This window comes from Scaptodrosophila lebanonensis, unplaced genomic scaffold (genome assembly GCF_003285725.1).
Source record: "Scaptodrosophila lebanonensis strain 11010-0011.00,11010-0021.00 unplaced genomic scaffold, SlebRS2 tig00000061-arrow-pilon, whole genome shotgun sequence".
In the NCBI taxonomy this organism is placed as follows: domain Eukaryota; kingdom Metazoa; phylum Arthropoda; class Insecta; order Diptera; family Drosophilidae; genus Scaptodrosophila; species Scaptodrosophila lebanonensis.
In genome coordinates, this window is record NW_022060554.1 from 3,425,062 (window position 1) to 3,446,338 (window position 21,277).

Genomic DNA, 21,277 nt, shown 5'->3' on the forward strand with positions numbered 1-21,277 from the left:
CAGAACTTTTATCATCTCACCTCGTGGCCATATAAGAATGGCTAGCAGACTGGCGTATACATGTAAACGAGCAAAAGTGCAAACATGTCACCTTTACCCTAAACAAACCATTGTCGCTAAACAACATCAATATTCCACAAGAGCACATCAAAAAGAAGAGAGATCAACTAAAACTAAAAGCTATTAATCTACATTGGCTGATAAACGTCCGTTCACGACTAAAACTGGAGTACAAAGTACTCTTGTATAATGCTGTTCTCAAACCAATTTGGACATATGGCTCTGAATTATGGGGAAACGCTTCCATTTAGAGTTAATCGGGAGAGCTCAATCGAAGATACTGAGAACCATCACTGGGCCACACAGGTACATACGGAGTGAAAATATCCGGAAAGATTTAAATGTTTGACCTTATATAGACGTGCGCAGAATTTAACTTGGCAGGCTAGCCATACACCACTCCGGCGACGAGCCAGCTGCCAACACACCCTTATTTTCAGCCAATTACAAGTAATAAAATTCCATTCAAAAGTGTGTTAATTTCTCTCAAAAGTGGAACTAAAGTTATACAAGATTATTTTGAATGTAGGTTTATTTGAATTAAAAGTTCATATTTATAGCCTGTACCCAAAGGGTAAAAGGCTATAAGAGTTTTGTGCGAATGTATGTAACATACAGAAGGAGGCGAGTCAGACCCCACAAAGTATATATATTATTGATCAGGATGACAAGACAAGTCGATATAGCCATGTCCATCTGTCCGTCCGTCTGTCCTTCCGTCCGTCTGTCTGTATGAGCGCAAGGATCTCAGGAAGTAAAAAAGCTAGAATTACCAAACTTGGTATCGAGGTTCCCCTAAGCCCTAGGCAGCTCGAGTTTGTGTTTTTATACTCTGTACATAAAATGTACAAGAGTATATTAAGTTTGCGGGAGCTGAAAATGTAACAGGCAGATGCGTTATGTGAATACGCAGAAACTATGTATTTTGGAATTTCCCTCCTTCTCCCCTCTCCCCCGCAAATCGTAACTCTCGTAATTCTTGGAATTTCGAACTCAAACTTGACAAATACTTCCATTTAGTCCATTTATTATAAGTCCAAATGCCAAGTTTCATCATGATAGGCCGATTTAACAGGAAGTTATAGCCATATATGTACATAAGACCAAGTAGTGCCCGCAGCTGTCGTTGTTGTTACTGCTTTGCTCAAGCACACGAGACATACACAGACACACACACACATACACGCATAATTATTCTACACATATGTACAGAGTATTTCAAAGTCGGGATACCCGACTTTAGCTTCTCTACTTGTTTTTTTTAATTTTCTTAATTTTTTTTAATTTCTATAATTATTCTAAACATATGTACAGAGTATTTCAAAGTCGGGACACCCGACCTTAGCTTTTTTAATTGTTTTTTTATACCCTGTACCCGTAGAGTAAAAATGGTGTATTAGGTTTGTGCAAAGTATGTAACATGCAGAAGGAAGCATCTCCGACCCCATAAAGTATATATATTCTGAATCAGCATGACGAGAGAAATCGATCTAGACATATCCGTCTGTCTGTCTGTCCGTCGGTCTGTCTGTCCTTTCCTAGGTCCGAGAAAGGACGAGTTTATTTTATTTTTTTTAATTTTCCCCCCTTCCCCCTTACAGAATTTCGTCAACATCGTCCACCTTTCAAATTTTTTTTTTGTCTTCGTATTTTATTTAAAACTGTCCATCATAGACAATCATTAAATTTGATAAAGATAAACTTCTCAGTTTATTATTTCATTTAGAGTGTGGTTGTAGTATCCGGCTAGTCCCTGGTGAGGTCCAGAGGATGGGTCCTGAGCAGCCTCCTGGTCCGTTCGCTGTTGTCCAGCAAGTTCATCGCCAAGCTATTGGGGTGGTCATGTAGCCTCTGCATGTACCGCTTGCTGATTTTCTTAACTTCGTCCTTCACCCAAGGGAAGCTGAGGACTTCATGAATGGTGTCGTTGTCGTGCAGAGGATGAGCGCTGGTGGCGATGCGGAGAGCTTTGCTCTCGAATGTCTGTATAATTCGGACATTAGTTTTACAGGCGGTGCCCCACAATTGGATACCATATGTCCAGGGCTAGATCGACTCATCTCGTCATGCTGATCAAGAATATATATGTACTTTGTGGGGTCTGCCATGCCTCCCCCATAAAGTATGTATATATATTCTGAATCAGCATGGCGAGAGAAATCAATCTAGACATGTCCGTCCGTCCGTCTGTCCGCCCGTCTGGATGAACGCAAGAATCTCAGAAACTATAAAAGCTAGAATAACCAAAGTTGGCATCCAGATTCTCCTAGGTCCGAGAAAGGACGAGTTTATTTTATTTTTTGGAATTTTCCCCCCCTTCCCCCGCTATAGAATTTCGTCAATAGCGTCCACATTTCAAATGCTACCTAAACCAAACTGTGCACACATAATTTATTTATAATTATCTACTGTTGTTTAAAATTTTATTCGGTCAGTTCTAAGAAAAGTTATTAGCAAAACAAATTCTCGCCAGTACAACCCACCAAACTGCAACAACAAGTTCGCTCTTCTTCCTCTTTTTGCTGCTGCTATGGGCGCATATAACTATGTAAATAAATATATGTAACGAGTATTTCAATGTCGGGACACCCGACTTTAGAATTTTTACTTGTTGTATATAAACTTGAATTGCGACTTCGCCTAAGTTGCGGATCGTATTTCCCGAAACAACTTATGTACGCATAGTTTGGGTACTATGTTATAATACCCTTTCATTTTTAAGGTACAGAGTAAACAAGTAAAAAAGCTAAAGTCGGGTGTCCCGACTTTGAAATACTCTGTACATATGTTTACAATAATTATAGAAAAAACAAGAAAGGAATGCTAAAGTCGAGCAGGCTCAACTCTTAAATACCCTGTACCACCCCACAAAAAAGTAATTAAATTAATTAATTAATTAATTAAATTAATTAATTAATTTAATTAAATTAATTAACTAAATTAATTTAATTAATTAACAACATTAAATATAAAATATTCCATGCATGCATACATACATTTACATCAGAATCGTGCCTTATGCGTGTTTGTGTACTTGTACATATGTATGTATGTGTGCATTGGGCCTGGTTTTATGGCTATAACTTTCTTTCCGATCATTCTATCATAATGAAACTTGGTATACGGATATATAATCACTAACCTAATGCGACTACCAAATTTTAGTTCAAAATTATTATTATTATTCAAAATTACGGGAGTTATAGAAAATCGTTAATAGGGGGGAGTGGGGGGGTGGATCAGAAAAAATGAACAAACTCCTTTCTCGGGCTCAGGAGAATCTGTATACCAAGTTTGGTTATTCTAGCTCTTATACTTTCGGAGATCCTTGCGTTCATACAGACAGACAGACGGACAGACAGACGGACAGACGGACATGGCTATATCGACTCGGCTTGTCATGCTGATCAAGAATATATATACTTTGTGGGGTCTACCAAGTCTCCTTCTGTGTGTTCCATGTGCACTCGCACAAAACTAATATACCCTTGTACCCTTTGGATACAGGGTATAAAAAAATAAGAAAATTTAAAAAAATTTGATCGATTTTACCTTTCTCGGTATTCGAACTCACGTAAAGGGTATATAATTGCACATTTACATAGCAATTGCGTCTGTGTGAGTGTATGTATGCTTATGCGCATCTATTCGTGTCTGTGTAAGTATTTTCGCAGTCAACCAAACAGCAACATCAACAACAGCCGCGGGCAGCGCTTGGGCAGCGCTGCAGCAGCAAATATATTTATGGATATAACTTCTTGTTAAATCGGTCTATCATAATTAAACTTGGCATACGGACACATAATAACTAACTGGGGGTATTTGCAAAATTTTAGTTCGAAATTCCAAGAATTACGGGAGTTAGAGGGGGGAGGGAGGGAAATTCCAGAATATACATTTTCTGCGTATTCATACAAGGCATCTGGGACTAAAATTTGGTGTTCCTAGGTCTTATAGTCTTCGAGATATAGGCGATTATACGAATGGAAAATCGGGAAAACCCCCATATGGGGTAAGTGGGGGGGAAAATCAAAAAAATAAAACAAACTCGTGTAGCGTACACACATAAGGCATCTTTGTGCAAAATTTGGTGTCTCTAGCTCTTATAGTCTCTGAGATCTAGGTGATCATACGGACGGACGGACGGACAGACGGACAGACAGACAGACAGGGCTAGATCGACTCGTCTCGTCATGCTGATCAAGAATATATATACTTTGTGGGGTCTGCCACGCCTCCTTCTGCCTGTTACATTTTTCAGCTCGCGCAAACCTAATATACTCTTGTACATTTCATGTACAGAGTATAAAAATTGACAGTCTATAATATTCATTGGCAGCAGGAGCCATTAAAACAATAGTAGACAGTCCAAGCGAATTCAAACTCGCCAAACAAACTCTTCTGAATGAGCGTGTAACTAATCTTTTCCGCCATTTAAATCACAGCTTTGCAAATAAAAATTGCAGTCAAATTAGTGTAAAATACCGCTAAGCTACCCAAAAGTATGCTATGCATTAAGTAGCAACAAAAATTTACGTACTATGCGAAAAGTTGCTTGGCCAAAGTTGCCGTTGCGACGCGTTGTTAACCGCAGCAGGCTGGTAGACAAGCGGGCGGCAAGAACTACTGACAGTGCATACATTAAACAACTTTTGGCTCATTGCATTTGGCCAAGGCATGGCGTAAAAAAACAAGTGATAGCAATGCCCTGCAGGCGAAGCGCAAAATGTGGAAAAGCAAAAATTGCGAGACCCAAAGGACAGTAAGCTGCCGGCTAAGTTGACAATGCTACTTGGCCGTGCTCAAAATGGAAAAGTTATTTAATTTACTTTGCTTTTTGCCAGCCATTTAATTCAATTACGCAAGCTTCAGTTTAGCGAGTCAACTTTAAGGCTCCTTAATAAGATATCAACAGGCATATAGTTATACCAACAATGAGAGAGAAAACTTTAAGTTGAGCCAGGGGATGAGGAGCAAATGCTGCCTCGCTCTTTTGTCCTAGATCCCAATGAACTTTTGCTTGATTTGTCAAACTTGTACTACTCTGGCCTTAGCATTTTCCTGAATGGCCCAAGCACATGCCTTACTGCAGTACTTTTGCATACTTCAAGGTGCAGGCAGATAACCCCTATTCCTAATTTAGCACATGAACTTGGTATTTTATTATTATTTTTGTTGCGGGTGAATCACTGTTGGGGTTGGCTTTAAATGTTGGCGAAGCTTACTCAACCAAATGGCTGACTCAACGCAAAGACCACATAGTTACAAATCCAGAGTATATTGCATTCAAGCTCGATTGAGCTTTGAGCATGAGCAACAGAAGCACAAGGACTTACACATACACAGACAGACCAATAAAAAGGGAAGTACACAATTTATGAAACTAAAATTTATGTGAAACTGAAAAACATCTTTTTTTGGCACCCACAAAAAACCCCAGTCTGGGTTCTGGCACTCTGGCTCCAACTCTGTTTTACATAGCAGCTATACAAATTGAATTTAATGTAGACCAACCTCTAATGCAGTTAAATCAAAGTGCGTTTGTACAGTTCACTTGGTCAAATTCAGCTGTTCCTAATGCGGAGTATCTGCTAGATATGCAAAAATCATTACGTAAAGTTTTTGCCTGCAAGTGCGGTGACCTTTTTGTTCCTGATTGGGCATTTTGCACTTAAATTGAATTTATGAGTCACTAGATTTGTGTTGGCTTGTTAATTCTAGTCCCTGGTGGGTGATACTTGAGTTGGAAGCATTGTCGTCTCATGAATATTTAAGGAAAATGCATTTGCCTAAAATCTGGTTCAAAGCATTGGCAATCATTAGAAGTTATACCTAAACAAGTAAAAAAGCTAAAGTCGGGTGTCCCCGACTTTGAAATACTCTGTACATATGTTTAGAATAATTATAGAAATTAAAAAAATTAAGAAAATTAAAAAAAAAACAAGTACAGGAGCTAAAGTCGGGTATCCCGACTTTGAAATACTCTGTACATATGAGTAGAATAATTATGCGTGTATGTGTGTGTGTGTCTGTGTATGTCTCGTGTGCTTGAGCAAAGCAGTAACAACAACGACAGCTGCGGGCACTACTTGGTCTTATGTACATATATGGCTATAACTTCCTGTTAAATCGGCCTATCATGATGAAACTTGGCATTTGGACTTATAATAAATGGACTAAATGGAAGTATTTGTCAAGTTTGAGTTCGAAATTCCAAGAATTACGAGAGTTACGATTTGCGGGGGAGAGGGGAGAAGGAGGGAAACTCCAAAATACACAGTTTATGCGTATTCACATAACGCATCTGGGACTAAAATTTGGTGTTAAACAAACTTGCACAGCGTACACACATAAGGCATCTTTGTGCAAAATTTGGTGTCTCTAGCTCTTATAGTCTCTGAGATCCAGGTGTTCATATGGACAGACTGACACACGGACAGACGGACAGACAGACAGGGCTAGATCGACTCATCTCGTCATGCTGATCAAGAATATATATACTTTGTGGGGTCTGCCACGCCTCCTTCTGCCTGTTACATTTTCAGCTCCCGCAAACCTAATATACTCTTGTACATTTTATGTACAGAGTATACAAATTTTGATCGATTTTACCTCTCTCAGTATTCGAACTCACGTAAAGGGTGTATAATTGCTCATATACAAAGCAATTGCGTCTACTTGAGTATATGTATGTTTATGCGCGTCTATTCGTGTCTGTGTAAGCATGTTTGCAGTCAACCAAAGCATCAGCATCAACAGCTGCGGGCAGCGCTTGGGCAGCCCTTGAGCAGCGAAATATTTATAAATTCTTGTTAAATCGGTCTAGGGAAATTCTAAAATTCTGCGTATTCACAAAAGGCATCTAGGACTAAAATTTGGTGTTCCTATGTCTTATAGTCTCCGAGATACAGGAGACTATACAAATGGAAAATCGGGAAAACCCCCATAGGGGGGAAGTGGGAGGGAAAATCAAAAAAATAAAACAAACTTGCACAGCGTACGCACATAAGGCATCTTTGTGCAAAATTTGGTGTCTCTAGCTCTTATAGTCTCTGAGATCCAGGTGTTCATACGGACAGACAGACATAGATCGACTCGTCTTGTGATGCTGATGATGAATATATATCATTTGTGGGGTCTGCCATGCCTCCCCCATAAAGTATGTATATATATTCTTAATCAGCATGGCGAGAGAAATCAATCTAGACATGTCCGTCCGTCTGTCTGGATGAACGCAAGAATTTTAGAAACTATAAAAGCTAGAATAACCAAAGTTGGCATCCAGATTCTCCTAGATCCGAGTAAGGACGAGTTTATTTTTATTTCTTTAATTTTCCCCCCCTTCCCCCGCTACAGAATTTCGTCAATAGCGTCCACATTTCAAATGCTACCTAAACCAAACTTTGCACACATAATTTATTTATAAATATCTATTGTTTACAATTTTATTCAATTCGATCAATTCTAAGAAACGTTATTAGCGAAACCAATTCTCGCCAGTACAACCCCCCCAAGCTGCAGCAACAAGTTCGCTCTTCTTCTTCCTCTTTTTGCTTCTGCTAGAAGCACATATACCTCAGTGTCGGAAGTTTACCTGGGTACAGGGTATTTCACTGTCGGGCTTGCTCGACTGTAGCATTCTCTCTTGTTTTCGATGCGCCACTCCCCCGCTATTAGTGATTTTCCATAACTTCCGTAGTTCTTGGAATTTCAACTCAAATTTGGTACTTACATTCAGTCAGTGATTATGTGTCCGTATGTTAGGTTTCTTCATGATTGGTCAATCTGGTCAATCGATTCATCTTGTCATACTGATCAAGAATATTTATACTTTGTGGGGTATGCCCGGGTATCTCCCGGTTACATTTTTCACCTCCTGCAAACCTAATATACTTTTGTACATTTCATGTACAGAGTATAATAAAAGCTGTTGGATGCCCATATCTTACAAAATAAAATGTACATTTTGGCCAAAAATCAAAGGCCAACAACAAATGCAGGCACATGGCAATGTGTCTGCCGGAAAGCAAGGATGCCTGGCCTCCAAAAAATTTCACAATTTTTCCGCAAAACAAATTGCGCGTAAAAATGGCAATGCAATTTTCGGTCGTTTTTACGGAAGCTGCCTTCACCAAAAACCAAAAATACCAACAACAAACAAGTTAAGAACATGGCAAAGGAACGCACGTTGCATACGTGGTTCATGAGTCCTGTGTGTTTGACGCATAAACGTGTTTAAATGTTTTATGCAAACAGTTAGCCATGACACATTTCTTTGTGATAATTTTCCAATTCAATATAATATAAATACTAGCAATAATATAAATAATTGCTTTCTATATAATACCAAAAAAGCAGTTATAGTGGAAATTCTGCCCAGGTGTTGTTTTAGACACTCAATCAATTCAATATTGGTGTTATATAAATAATTGCTTTTTATATAATACCAATATTGAATTGATTGACTGCTGTACCATGAACTACGGGACATTTTGAAAATAACGTATGGCAGGCTGCATCAGAAACAAGATAGAACGTTACAGTCGAGCAAGCCCGACAGTAAAATATCCTGTACTCTCCACACAAAAAAAAAATTAAAAAAAAAAGATTATTTAAAAAAATTAATTTATTAAATGAAATATAAAATATTCAACACATGCGTACATACATATCTAAGTGTTTTTGTTCAATTTCAATAGAATGAATTTACATCAGAATCGTGTATAAGCACGCATATGTGTGTATATATGCAGCACAAAGTTGAACTAAAGCAGCAACAACAACAAAAGCTGCGGGCAGAGCTGCGTGAAAAGCTGCAGGCAGCGATTTTATTTATGGCTATAACTTTCTTCAGAATTTCATCATGATTGAACTTGGCATATGGATACATAATCACTGACTGGATGTAATTACCAAATTCGAAATTCCAAGTATTACGAGGGTTATGGGAAAAAAACACAAATAGCGTGGGAGCGGGGGGTACATAGAAAAAAAACTCAAATTCGTACTTTCTCGGACTTAGGAGAATCTGGATACCAAGTTTGGTTATTCTAGCTCTTATACTTTCTGAAATCCTTGCGGACTGAGAGACGGTCAGACGGCCATGGCTATATCAACTCGTTTTGTCACCCTGACCAAGAATATATATACTTTGTGTGGTCCGCCACGCCTCCTTCTGTGTGTTCCATGTACAATCGCACAAAACTAATATACCCTTTTACCCTTTGGGTACAGGGTATAATTATTCTAAACATATGTTCAGAATATTTCAATGTCGGGATACACGACCTTAGCTTCTCTACTTGTTATACTCTGTACATGAAATGTACAGAAGTATATTAGGTTTGCGGGAGCTGAAAAATGTAACAGGCAGAAGGAGGCGTGGCAGACCCCACAAAGTATACAAGTATATATTCTTGATCAGCGTGACAAGACGAGTCGATCTAGCCCTGTCTGTCCGTCTGTCCGTCCGTGTGAACACCTGGATCTCAGAGACTATAAGAGATAGAGGCACCAAATTTTGCACAAAGATGCCTTATGTGTGTATTCTATACGAGTTTGTTTAACTCCCGTAATTCTTGGAATTTCGAACTAAAATTTTGGAAATACCCCCAGTTGGTTATTATGTGTCCGTGTGCCAAGTTTCACTATGATAGACCGATTTAACGAGAAGTTATAGCCATAAATATATTTGCTGCTGCAGCGCTGCTGCTGCAAAGTCGGGACACCCAACTAGCTTTTTTACTTTTTATGTTTTACATTTTTGAGTTACTTGATTCATTTAGATCCAAAGAATTGGTCAAAAAGTTCAAATTTTGAAAAATATATGCACATTTTATGCACAGTACTTGCCATTGAAATTTCCTGCATTTATTTTGTTATCCTTTAGGGACGGAAAATGAAGGAGGCAGAAATATTAAAAATAAAAGACGAAACAGCAGGCGACGCGATGTCAGGATGGGATGGTCTAGACCGGCCAGCAGTTGCGAATTTTCGTTCAATTCTTTCGTCCTTTCCTTTTTCGGCACTTAGCCCGAACGAACGCAAGGACCTTTTGTTATATTGAGAAGGCAGAAAAAAATTGCGCTAAGATGCTTATCCTTTTTTTTCATAGAAGTAAAAATGGTAAAAATGCTCCATTATTATTTTTATTACTTATTTGCTTTTAATACTTCGCAGCGTAGACAGGCAACGTTGCGCTTCGAACATCACCCAATCTCAAAGCGGATGTCGTCTACTTTGCATTTTGAGCCGTTATACTTATAAGCTTCCTGCTCTGCCCCTGCCCGATTAGACTGCCTGTGTATTTTAAACGGCGTTCTCGAAATTATTATACTTGTCTTCTGGTCGCTGGCGCACTTATTGAAAAAATCGCATGTCACATTATGCATAAAAAATTGTGCAAATTCCTCGGCCATCTTTTCGATGGCTTCGGCATTAGCTTAGCATCGGATTGAAATTGGTTGACACTGCCACTGACTTGCCCCGGCTCTTGTTTTAAGTGCAGCGACTTGGCTTTGTCATCTGTGTTTATGTTAAAAACTTGTCTGCTGTTTCTGGCCGTTGTCAATCCTTGGTCAAGAAGAGCTTTTGTTATTTGTTGTGCCTGAGTACTTTTTCATATTGTTCATACTTTTAGCATGTAATCACTGTCTATTTCGAGAATGCTGCTTAAATGCTTTTCAAAATTTTTTTTACTCTGTGGACTGTGTTATCTAAAATGTTATGTAAGTATCATTGCTTATTATTGTCGGATTGTCTGATATAAAATTTCGTAAGGACTGTCATCAGCGGTTAGTAGCGAAACTATAACCAAGACATTTGAACACACAACCCATTTGTATTTGTTTACGGTTCTATTGTCGTAAATTAGTTCAACTCGACTCCGTGTAGCGCGGACCCTACACCGTTAATTGGATATTTTAATCAAAAGACATAATGAAAAGAAATTAAATCTACATTTCTTTGCCTGCAGTATTACAATTGCAATCAAATTATTATTGTAACTCAGCTGAAGTTGGTGCTACATTGAGAACGTAGACGAAGCATTCAATGCCTGAATCCTTGTTGGTATTATGAGTGTTGCTGGCATCTCAACGATTTCTAGTTTTCTTATTAAATATTCTAGAAATGTTTCTGAATCCAATGTGCAATGGCATGTGCTTGAAAACTGAACGCTTCATTGCAAATGTGTGTATGTCCATGTGTTCAAATATACGTACATTGTTCCTTGGCTTAGTGGTAGCGGGGCTGTTTGTCATTTTAAGTCAGGGCCATGGGTAACTAGTGAGGTGGAACTTCGAGCTTAAGGAAAGGCATTGTAGCGCGCCAACAGAAATTTGGAAAGGAGTGGGACGGACAGCTGACAGAACATAAAGTGAAGATGAAATGAGTCGGAACGAATGGCAGAGCAAGCATTTATAAGTGAGAATTGCCAAAGAAAGGGTGAATTCAGCATGCACAGGCTTTAAAACCCTTAGCCAACCAACAATGCTTGCTATACGTGTATGTAAACGTATTTGTCGGTTTGAGATTTGTGGACAATTTTAATATCAGAAGCCAGTTATTACAATTAGTCAACAATTTAAAAACCAACTACGTTTTTTAATTAGAAAAATGTACTGAAATATCCATAAACTAACTAAATAAAATGTTCTTTACTCCCCAAAATATGTTCGTTTATGTTGGACACTTCTGGAACTGTTTGAATTGGAATTCAGAAAATATGACAATTTAAAACTCAATAAAGACGGATTGCGGATATCCGAAATATCGGCAGAGATTCAATATCGTTGCATTATTTTAAATGTGTCACATGTGCAAATGCCACGAAAACGAGAAAATACAAACACAAACGCGTCTGCGCAGTTTTTAAATAGCTCCAACTTTTTGGCGTGTTTCAGGCCTGTGCGAACTGAACACTGGAGCTCGTCGTGCCAGTTGTTTTCTTTGTTTTCTTCCACGAGCAGAGTCTGAAACACTTTCAAAAGCTGCAAGTGGCGCTCGACTAGCGGACAGCGCACTAACACTAACATTTGGATGAACGGTCTAAACTTTATCCAGCGCTTGAAATCATCGATGCAAAGCTCGGTGCCAGCGTCTATAATCATTAGCTTGCATTGGTAGTCATGTATGCCACGTAGGATGGAAAGCTCCATAGGATGGTAGAATTGGACACACAGCTCCGACTTCAGACTGAAACCCAGCTCGTGGGTAGGTGCTTGCATGGTCCAAGGGTACTTTCGATTGGCAAACTCGTAGGCCAGCTTCTGGCGACGTTCGCGCTCTTGGCCTTTGTGCTTCACATGTTGATCCAAGGGTGGGACGGCCACCGATCCGTAGTTGTCATAATCGGCATGTGCAGCGGAACTAATGCGCTCAGCCGCTTCATCTGCCTTCTTTTCGGCGTCCTCTTCCGATTCTTCTTCCTTTGTCGCTGCGTCGCAGCATCGTAGTCCAAACGGCGAAAAATAATTCGGGTAGCCGGCTTTTGCAAGTAGAGTGTGCCAGCGCCGCTGACAAAAAGGCCGCTCCGAAACAAAAAATTCCACTGACTTGCTTTCGATGTGGCAGATATTTTCATCTATTATGAGCGGCCAAAATGCATCGAAGAAAGATGTCCCCAATGTGGTTTGAGAGCTGTGTTTCATTTTATTACTGCTTATTACTGCTTTAAATTTTGAGTTTTCTTTTTAACTATTTTTTAACGGCAACGGTATCAGAGAAATGTTTATTTTGTATGCTAAACAGATATACATTTTCTGAACAAACAAAAAATGTTCTTTACATCGATTAGAAATTACAACATTTGATTCATGGCAAGCCATGTAAGATTCGAGCGGGCCCAAAAAAGGGTAGGTTAGGTGTGTGGAAAGTATGTAACAGAAGGAGGCATCTGCGACCCCTTAAGTATTTATATTTTTAATGAGCATGACGTGACGAATCGATAAAACCATGTCCGTTTATCTGGATGAGCGGCTGGATTTAGGAGACGAAACTTGGTATGTGGACTCTGCTTGTTTAAAATACACATATCAACTGCATTGTTAAACGAGAAAATTAGTTCCCTTTTGAAAGCAGACACAAATAGATAACAAGTAAAAAAGCTAAAGTCGCGTGTCTTTGTACATACATATGTGTACCATAATTATAAAAATTAAAACAATTAAGTGAATTAAAAAGAAAACAAGTAAAACAAGTAAAAAAGTTAAATCGGGTGTCCCGACTTTGAAATACTCTGTACATATGTTTACAATAATTATAGAAAAAAAAAAAAAATAAGAAAATTTAAAAAAATTTGATCGATTTTACCTTTCTCGGTATTCGAACTCACGTAAAGGGTATATAATTGCACATTTACTTAGCAATTGCGTATTCTGCGTATTCACACAAGGCATCTTGGACTAAAATTTGGTGTTCCTAGGTCTTATAGTCTCCGAGATATAGGCGATTATACGAATGGAAAATCGGGAAAACCCCCATAGGGGGGAAGTGGGGGGGGGGGGGGGGAATCAAAAAAATAAAACAAACTCGTATAGCGTACACACAAAAGGCATCTTTGTGCAAAATTTGGTGTCTCTAGCTCTTATAGGCTCTGAGATCTAGGTGCTCATACGGACGGACGGACGGACAGACGGACAGACAGACAGACAGGGCTAGATCGACTCGTCTCGTCATGCTGATCAAGAATATATATACTTTGTGGGGTCTGCCACGCCTCCTTCTGCCTGTTACATTTTTCAGCTCGCGCAAACCTAATATACTCTTGTACATTTCATGTACAGAGTATAAAAATTAAGAGAATTAAAACAAGTAGAGATGCTAAGGTCGAGTATCCCGACTTTGAAATACTCTGTACATATGTGTAGAATTGTATGCGTGTTTGTGTGTATTTGTGTGTGTCTGTGTATGTCTCGTGTGCCTGAGCAAAGCAGTAACAACAACAACAGCTGCGGTCACTACTTGGTCTTATGTACATATATGGCTATAACTTCCTGTTAAATCGGCCTATCATGATGGAACTTGGCATTTGGGCTTATAATAACTAAATGGAGGTACTTGCCAAGTTTGAAATTCTAAGAATTACGAGAGTTACGATTTGCTTGGGAAAGGGGGAGGGAGGGAAATTCCAAAATACACATTTTCTGCGCATTCATACTCTAGATCTGATAGTCTCCGAGATATAGGTGATTATACGAACGGAAACCCGGGAAAACCCCCATAGGGGGGAAGTGGGGGGGGGGCATTTTTGTGCAAAATTTGGTGTCTCTAGCTCCTATAGTGTCTGAGACCCAGGTACTTATACGGACGGACAGACAGACAGACAGGGCTAGATCGACTCGTCTCGTCATGCTGATCAAGAATATATATACTTTTTGGGGTCTGCCACGCCTCCTTCTGCCTGTTACATTTTTCAGCTCCCGCAAACCTAATATACTCTTGTACAGAGTATAAAAACGTCTCGTGCTCATACATATGTATATGAACATAGTCTGAAACCCAAGACAGACCATAAACAAGTGCAATACCACATGCAGGTTAATGGAAAAGCAGCCAATAGAAATCACAGTCCATATGCACATAAGAGAAGGAGGTTCAATTTAAATTAAAAGAAAATAGAAATAAAAAGTAGATGCAGAAGATAGAAAATAAGTGTACTTAGTGTAACAGTTGTGTATAAATAAGCTAAATTTTCAATAACAATGGAAGTGGAGAAGCTAAAATCGGGTATCCCGACTTTGAAATACTCTGTACATATGTATAGAATATTTATAAAATTTATATAAATTAGGAAAATTAAAATAAAAGTAAAAAGAATTTTGATCGATTTTACCTCTTTTGGTATTTGAACTCACGTAAAGGGTATATGACAGGCGGGCAGGGCTAGATCTTGTCATGTCATGATGATCAAGGATATATTTACTTTGTGGGGTCTTTCACGGCCCTCTAAATATCCTATAAATATCGACGTGAGCGTGTGTCAACATTGAGAAAGTTATTGACCCGCACCGGGTGCGGAAGCACACATCATGACCCCAACAGCAAGTCTTGCTGATAGGCTGACTCATCCCTAGATGTCAGCTGCTCTAAATAAATTATAAATTGTTGCGACGCAAATCAAACTAACAGCCATTTTGCGTACAAAAAGCAACAAATATTTATGTATTTATTTTTTGATAAAAGTCCCGAACAGGTCATTGGCCATTAAATTTAAAGTTGGTTTTAAATTTGTGGCACGCGCACACACGTGTGTTACATTATTCTTGCTGAGTTTTATCCGGCTGCTCACAAGAACGTTATGAAAATGCTTGTGTCGAGCTTGCTCATAACGACTATGCACGCGCACTTGTCATAATTCCATCAAGGCGAAAATCTTTAAGCCAACAAAGGCAAGGAGTGCATGGTGTCGGCCCTTGGGCTGATGCCATTGAGTTTGGGGTTGCTGTAGGCGAAGTCAAGTGGGCGAAGTCGATGATGTCATGAGCTGCAAGTGCTTGGAGATGGATGTAATGCAAGTACACTCAGACTCAGCAGCGGTTGCAGTAAAAGAGGAGCCTCACCACACCCTTCCCCAAGCGCCATGGTTACGAGGTAGAGACAAAAAAGGCACTCGTCAGTGGTCGTCTCCATTCGTTGTTGGTATGACTCGGCAGGCGCAGTTTAAGCGATTTGAACACCATAGAAAACATCATTAAAGTTTTTCAGAAGTAGGCGTCGTTGGCCTGCAGTTTGTGGGCGACCAAGTACTAGTATAACGAAGGCGTTCTTAAGTGTTCGCGATGCTGGCTAACGTAAGATTTGGGACAATGGTAATGGGATTAAAAGGGACTGTAGATGAGACTACAATCGACAATGCTGGTTGAGTCATGTGTATGTTGTTGGTTGGGTCGGATCGGCATCAGCATCAACATCGACTTGCGTTAAAGTTCCTTGAGTCGGCTTCAAATTGATTTTTGTTGTAGTTTTAAACCTCTTCTGCTTCTGGTTCCTAGTCGTAACGAGAAGCACTCAAATAAATAAATTTAAAATAAAATCCGCGATACATAAGTGGTTGAGACAGGATGGGGGACATCGATATCTAAGCTTATAATCTGCAGTCACTGGATATTTATTGCAATTATTCATTCCACTAAATTACTTGAAATAAACAAGAGTATATTAGGTTTGTGAAGGTGAATATTGTAATAGAAGGAAGAGTGGCAGTATATATATTATTAATCAGAGACTACAAAAGCTAGACACCAAATTTTGTACAAATATGCCTTTTGTGTGTACGCTGCGCAAGTTTATTTTATATTTTTGATTTTCCCCCCGAATCCCCCGATAATGGGGATTCTCCGTAACACCGTTCGTATTATCACCTATATATCTCAGAAACTATAGAAACCTAGGGACACCAAATTTTAGTCAAAGATGCCTTATGTAAATACGCAGAAAATGTGGAATTTGGATTTCCCTCCCTCTCTCCGCCCCACGCAATAAGTGTTTTTCCATGCCTCCCGAAATTCTTGGAACTTATGACTTAAATGTATATCTCCAGTTAATGAATATGTGTCCGTCTGCCATATTTCATCATGATAGGCCAATACATGGCCGTAAAGGGGGAGGTGCAAACCGGGCTAAGAAGTTATTTTTGCGGCCACCAGTTCGATGATTTCATCGAAACCTGAGGCAATATACATACAAGTATAATACTGCGACTAATTTTAAAACGTTGTGCATTATTGTCTCTTAAAAATGGTTTTGGTTTAACAGAAACATGGGAATCTGGATACCGAGTTTGGTTATTCTAGCTCTTCTACCTTCTGAGATCCTTGCGCTCATACAGACGGACGGACGGACTGACGGACGGACTGACGGACAGACGGACATGGCTATATGGACGGACGGACGGACAGACGGACATGGCTATATCGACTCGGCTTCTCACCCTGACCAAGAATATATATACTTTGTGGGGTCTGCCACGGCTCCTTCTGTGTGTTACATACATTCGCACAAAACTAGTATAGCCTTTCACCCTTTGGGTACAGGCTATAATTAAATATGGGTTTTTCAGAAAATGCAGCTTCAGTTCTGAACTGTCGAAACATAATGATTTTAGATTTCTTTATCTGCCATAACTTCCTTTTGCTAACTGCCTCGACCCCAGATACGGCTTCGATTCCTTGTTAGCTTGCAAAAAATTCTATTAAACTGAGAATCATTCGAACTCTGTTTAGAAAATTAACTAGACTTGATAACGCAGTTAGTAATTATGTGTCCGTATGCCAAGTTTCATCATAATAGACCGATTTAACAAGAAGTTAAATATATAAATATATTTGCTGTCCAAGCGCTGCCCATGAGCCCATAAACATACATACACTCACATAGACGCAATTGCTTTGTATATGTGCAAAAGAGGTAAAATCGATAAAAAAAAATTTTTTTAATTCTCTTAATTTTTTTTAAATTTCTATAATTATTGTAAACATATGTACAGAGTATTTCAGAGTCGGGACACCCGACTTTAGCTTTTTTACTTGTTTTTTCTCCGCCGTTATTATTGATCTAGATTTCAATAATTTTAAAGTATGTACACGTGTATACGAGTATATACAAATTTATCATTTATGTAAGAAAACAAAATTTCAAATTGTTCAATTATACACTCTCGATGTCCCACTTTATATTAGTACCAGGAATGCTAAAGTCGAGCAGGCTCAACTCTCAAATACCCTGTACCACCCCACAAAAAGAAATGAAATTAATTAATTAATCAGAAAAAATGAACAAACTCGTCCTTTCTCGGGCTCAGGAGAATCTGTATACCAAGTTTGGTTATTCTAGCTCTTATACTTTCTGAGATCCTTGCGTTCATACAGACAGACAGACGGACAGACAGACGGACATGGCTATATCAGCATGACAAGCCGTGCTGATCAAAAATATATATACTTTGTGGGGTCTACCACGCCTCCTTCTGTGTGTTCCATGTACACTCGCACAAAACTAATATACCCTTGTACCCTTTGGGTACAGGGTATAAAAATCGGCCAAAAAATCTTGCTACGCCCATGGGCGTACAATATACAAGGAAGTTATAGCTAACTTCTTTACTTGCTTAAATTTGTATGATGAATTTCAATACTCTCAACTACTATTCCGTTTTGCGTTTCCTATGCCGAATTTCAATCAAGACGCATTTTAGGCTGTACCTGAAGGGTAAAAAGGGTATATTTGGTTTGCGACCCCCTTCGTTGAAAGAATTTTTATATTCAAGTTATTTCAGTGTTGGGCTTGGGATATTGTTTTAATTTGGGATCTTTAATTTATATATTTTGCATATCTTGCATCAACCATTTGAACTTCAGCTCCTCTTACTTTTACTGGCAGAATATACCATAGAGTATGTAGCCGTATAGTTTCTGATAAACATTTATCAATGCCCGAAGTACCCAACCTATATTTAATCTTGTTTAAAACACGCACTTGCCCGTTCTGGCTGCTCCGTGCCTATCATTGTTTATTTACCAGCTTGCACATCGGACTAAATAAAAGGAAAATATGAAATTTCAGTACAATTACTCAAATGTTGGTCCCTTCTAAAGCTACAACAGAGAAATCATAAATTATGCTATTTATTTTTAGACGAGCACAGGAAATCCTATTAAAATGTTAAACTAAACCCAGCTAAGTGGACAGGATAAAGGGCGCAGTGTAAATTTATTGAAAGTGTTCTGGAGTGGCTTAAGCTGTGACAGGTATGGCATAGCTCTAGGCACACAAACTGCACTGACAGGCTACAAGTCGGGCCACTCAGGTGCACTGTGCGTATGTAAGCGATAAAATAGCAACAATCACCATTAGTGTCACCCGCCATCATCAATCATCGGCTTCGCTGGGTGAGGACGTAAGAAAAGTATTCCTAGAATTATCTTTTGGTTGATTCAAGACAACTGGCTCAGCTTAGAGCACCCGCCAAAGTAGATAGAACAGGATCCAAGGACCGCTTTAAGGGCATATTATTATGCCTTACAATCACTTCGTTTTCGCGAGCTCACTAAGATTTTCATATTCGCTTTACTTTTGGACTCAAGTTTGGTGGCTGAGCAGGTTTGGATACCTGTTTATTGTGTTGGGAAAAATAACTATCTTACAATATGTAAGTAGTACGCCATTATAGATTGCAATTTCATTTTTATACCCTGTACCCGTGGGGTAAAAAGGGTATATTAGGTTTGTGCAAAGCATGTAACATGCAGAAGGAAGCATCTCCGACCCCATAAAGTATATATATATTCTTGATCAGCATGACGAGAGAAATCGATCTAGACATGTCCATCCGTCCGTCCGTCTGCCCGTCCATCCGTTCGTCTGTCCATCCGTCTGTTTGTCACACTCAATCTATATACAGTTATCTACTATAGTTTAAAATATGATTCAATTCGGTCAATTCTAAGAAAAGATATGAGCGAAACAAATTCTCTCCAGTGCAACCCCGTCAAGCTGCTGCAACAAGTTCGCTCTGCTTCTTCCTCTTTTTGCTTCTACTATGGGCGCATATAACTCAGTGACGGAAGTTTGTCTGGGTACAGAGTATTTCACTGTCGCGCTTGCTCGACTGTAGCGTTCTCTATTGTTTAATTTTATTTTCAATGTATAGACACAACACTAAGTCAGAAGTCCCAAAAGATTTACCGACCAGCCGAAAAGTGACACCATTTATCACAAAATAATTAGAGATCGTTAATGTAACCAAAGGCGACCATGGGGGTGACCTCAAGCGTTACTCCAGTGAAGAAGTTGCTGTGCGTTATTAAGTGTACAATGCTCAGCGAGTCACTGAAAAAATGTAGCAAAAGTTTTGTAAACAAAATGCACATGCACAAATTTTGGATGGTGGGGAAAGGGCGAGAACATGAAGAAGTTTCAGGTGAGTTTAGCAAAAACGCTTAAAAGTCACTGTAAAGTCGCAAAAATGTTTACTGATATGCGCCACGGCAGTCGACGACGACGTCGACAAAACACTTGGTAATAACTGCCAAAAAGTTTTTTGTTTGGAGCCGCCATGCAGACTTCAAAAAATATAATTTATAGTCCCATAGCTTCGGGCGAAGGGCTAAGAACGGTGTTTTGTGTCGTCTATTGGCTGGAGCAGAAAGATACTCGTATTTTTCGCCGCATTGGCGAAACACTCATGGTAAAACTTTTTCCTATCGTCTAACAAACATTGTTGCATAGTTTTGGGCGCTCTGCGCCAGCACGCACGCTCTTCTGCAGACCATGGCCATTGCATTGTCTTCCGCTCCTGTAACTGTGTTTTTGTGTTACTCCGTGGCGCTAATAGAAATAGGAAATGTTTACAAAGTATTTTCATAACTTCCGGCACTGACACCTGACACACAACCACACACTTACGCAACAGTCATACACACACTTATTCACGTATCTAAAAGACAGCGCGTTTCTACGAATACCATAAATAAGGCAGGCAAAGTTCCAAGTCCAAGTATTTGAAGGAAGGCTGAGAACGTGGTGAGCTTCGAAACGGTTGAAAGAAGGTTTTGTAATATTCCGACACTTGCTAAATTACTTGTACTCAACTAGAGAATGCATCTGTATCTGTTCTAGAGGTGGATGCGTGACAAAAAGGAATCACGTAGAGGATAGCATTTTCATTTCACTGAAATGGGTATTTATTCTAATGGTAGGCAAACAAAAATCTGATTTCATAAAGGCTAGAACTATAGTGTTAGTGTTAGTGTTAGTATTAGTATACAAATTTACATGCCCTATATTCAAAGTATAACGGCATACTTCACTCACAAAAGTAACCGAAATCGCATTAAAATTGAGAAAATCGCCTTAAAATACTTGTACAACATAAAAAAAATTGCTGTGCCTTTGAAATAGATACTTTATAAAATCCAATGAATTTGCAATGGAATTTGGGGAAATATTTAAAACGTTTAAATAACGTATTTTATCAAAACTATTTTTGGGACGTGAGCTTATTTTGTCCAATTGCCTATAAGTCACCCATCTATTTTTTTGCTGATTGATTTAAAATACAGGGTATTTTATTATTATTATTTTATATGTTAGTATTATATTCAAAAAAATAAAATAAATTCGTGTAGCTGAGGGACTTGGAGCATCTATATACCAAGTTCGGTTAATGTGCGCTCAACCGTTTCCGAAATCCGAGCGTTCATCCAGACGGACGGACAGA

The 21,277-nt window shown here is 39.0% G+C and overlaps 2 protein-coding genes across 2 annotated transcripts in view; both read right to left on the reverse strand.

Moving 5' to 3' along the window:
* LOC115624964 (CUGBP Elav-like family member 4) overlaps positions 1-21,277 on the reverse strand; it is a 247,570-nt gene that overhangs the window by 14,969 nt on the left and 211,324 nt on the right. The window lies entirely within an intron of this gene.
* On the reverse strand, positions 11,690-13,457 carry LOC115624584. Its single transcript, XM_030519322.1, has 2 exons — positions 13,421-13,457; positions 11,690-12,748 (listed from the first exon to the last, which is right to left on the reverse strand). Exons 1-2 carry the CDS (start codon positions 13,455-13,457, stop codon positions 11,844-11,846), a joined length of 942 nt encoding a protein of 313 aa, XP_030375182.1. The 3' UTR covers positions 11,690-11,843.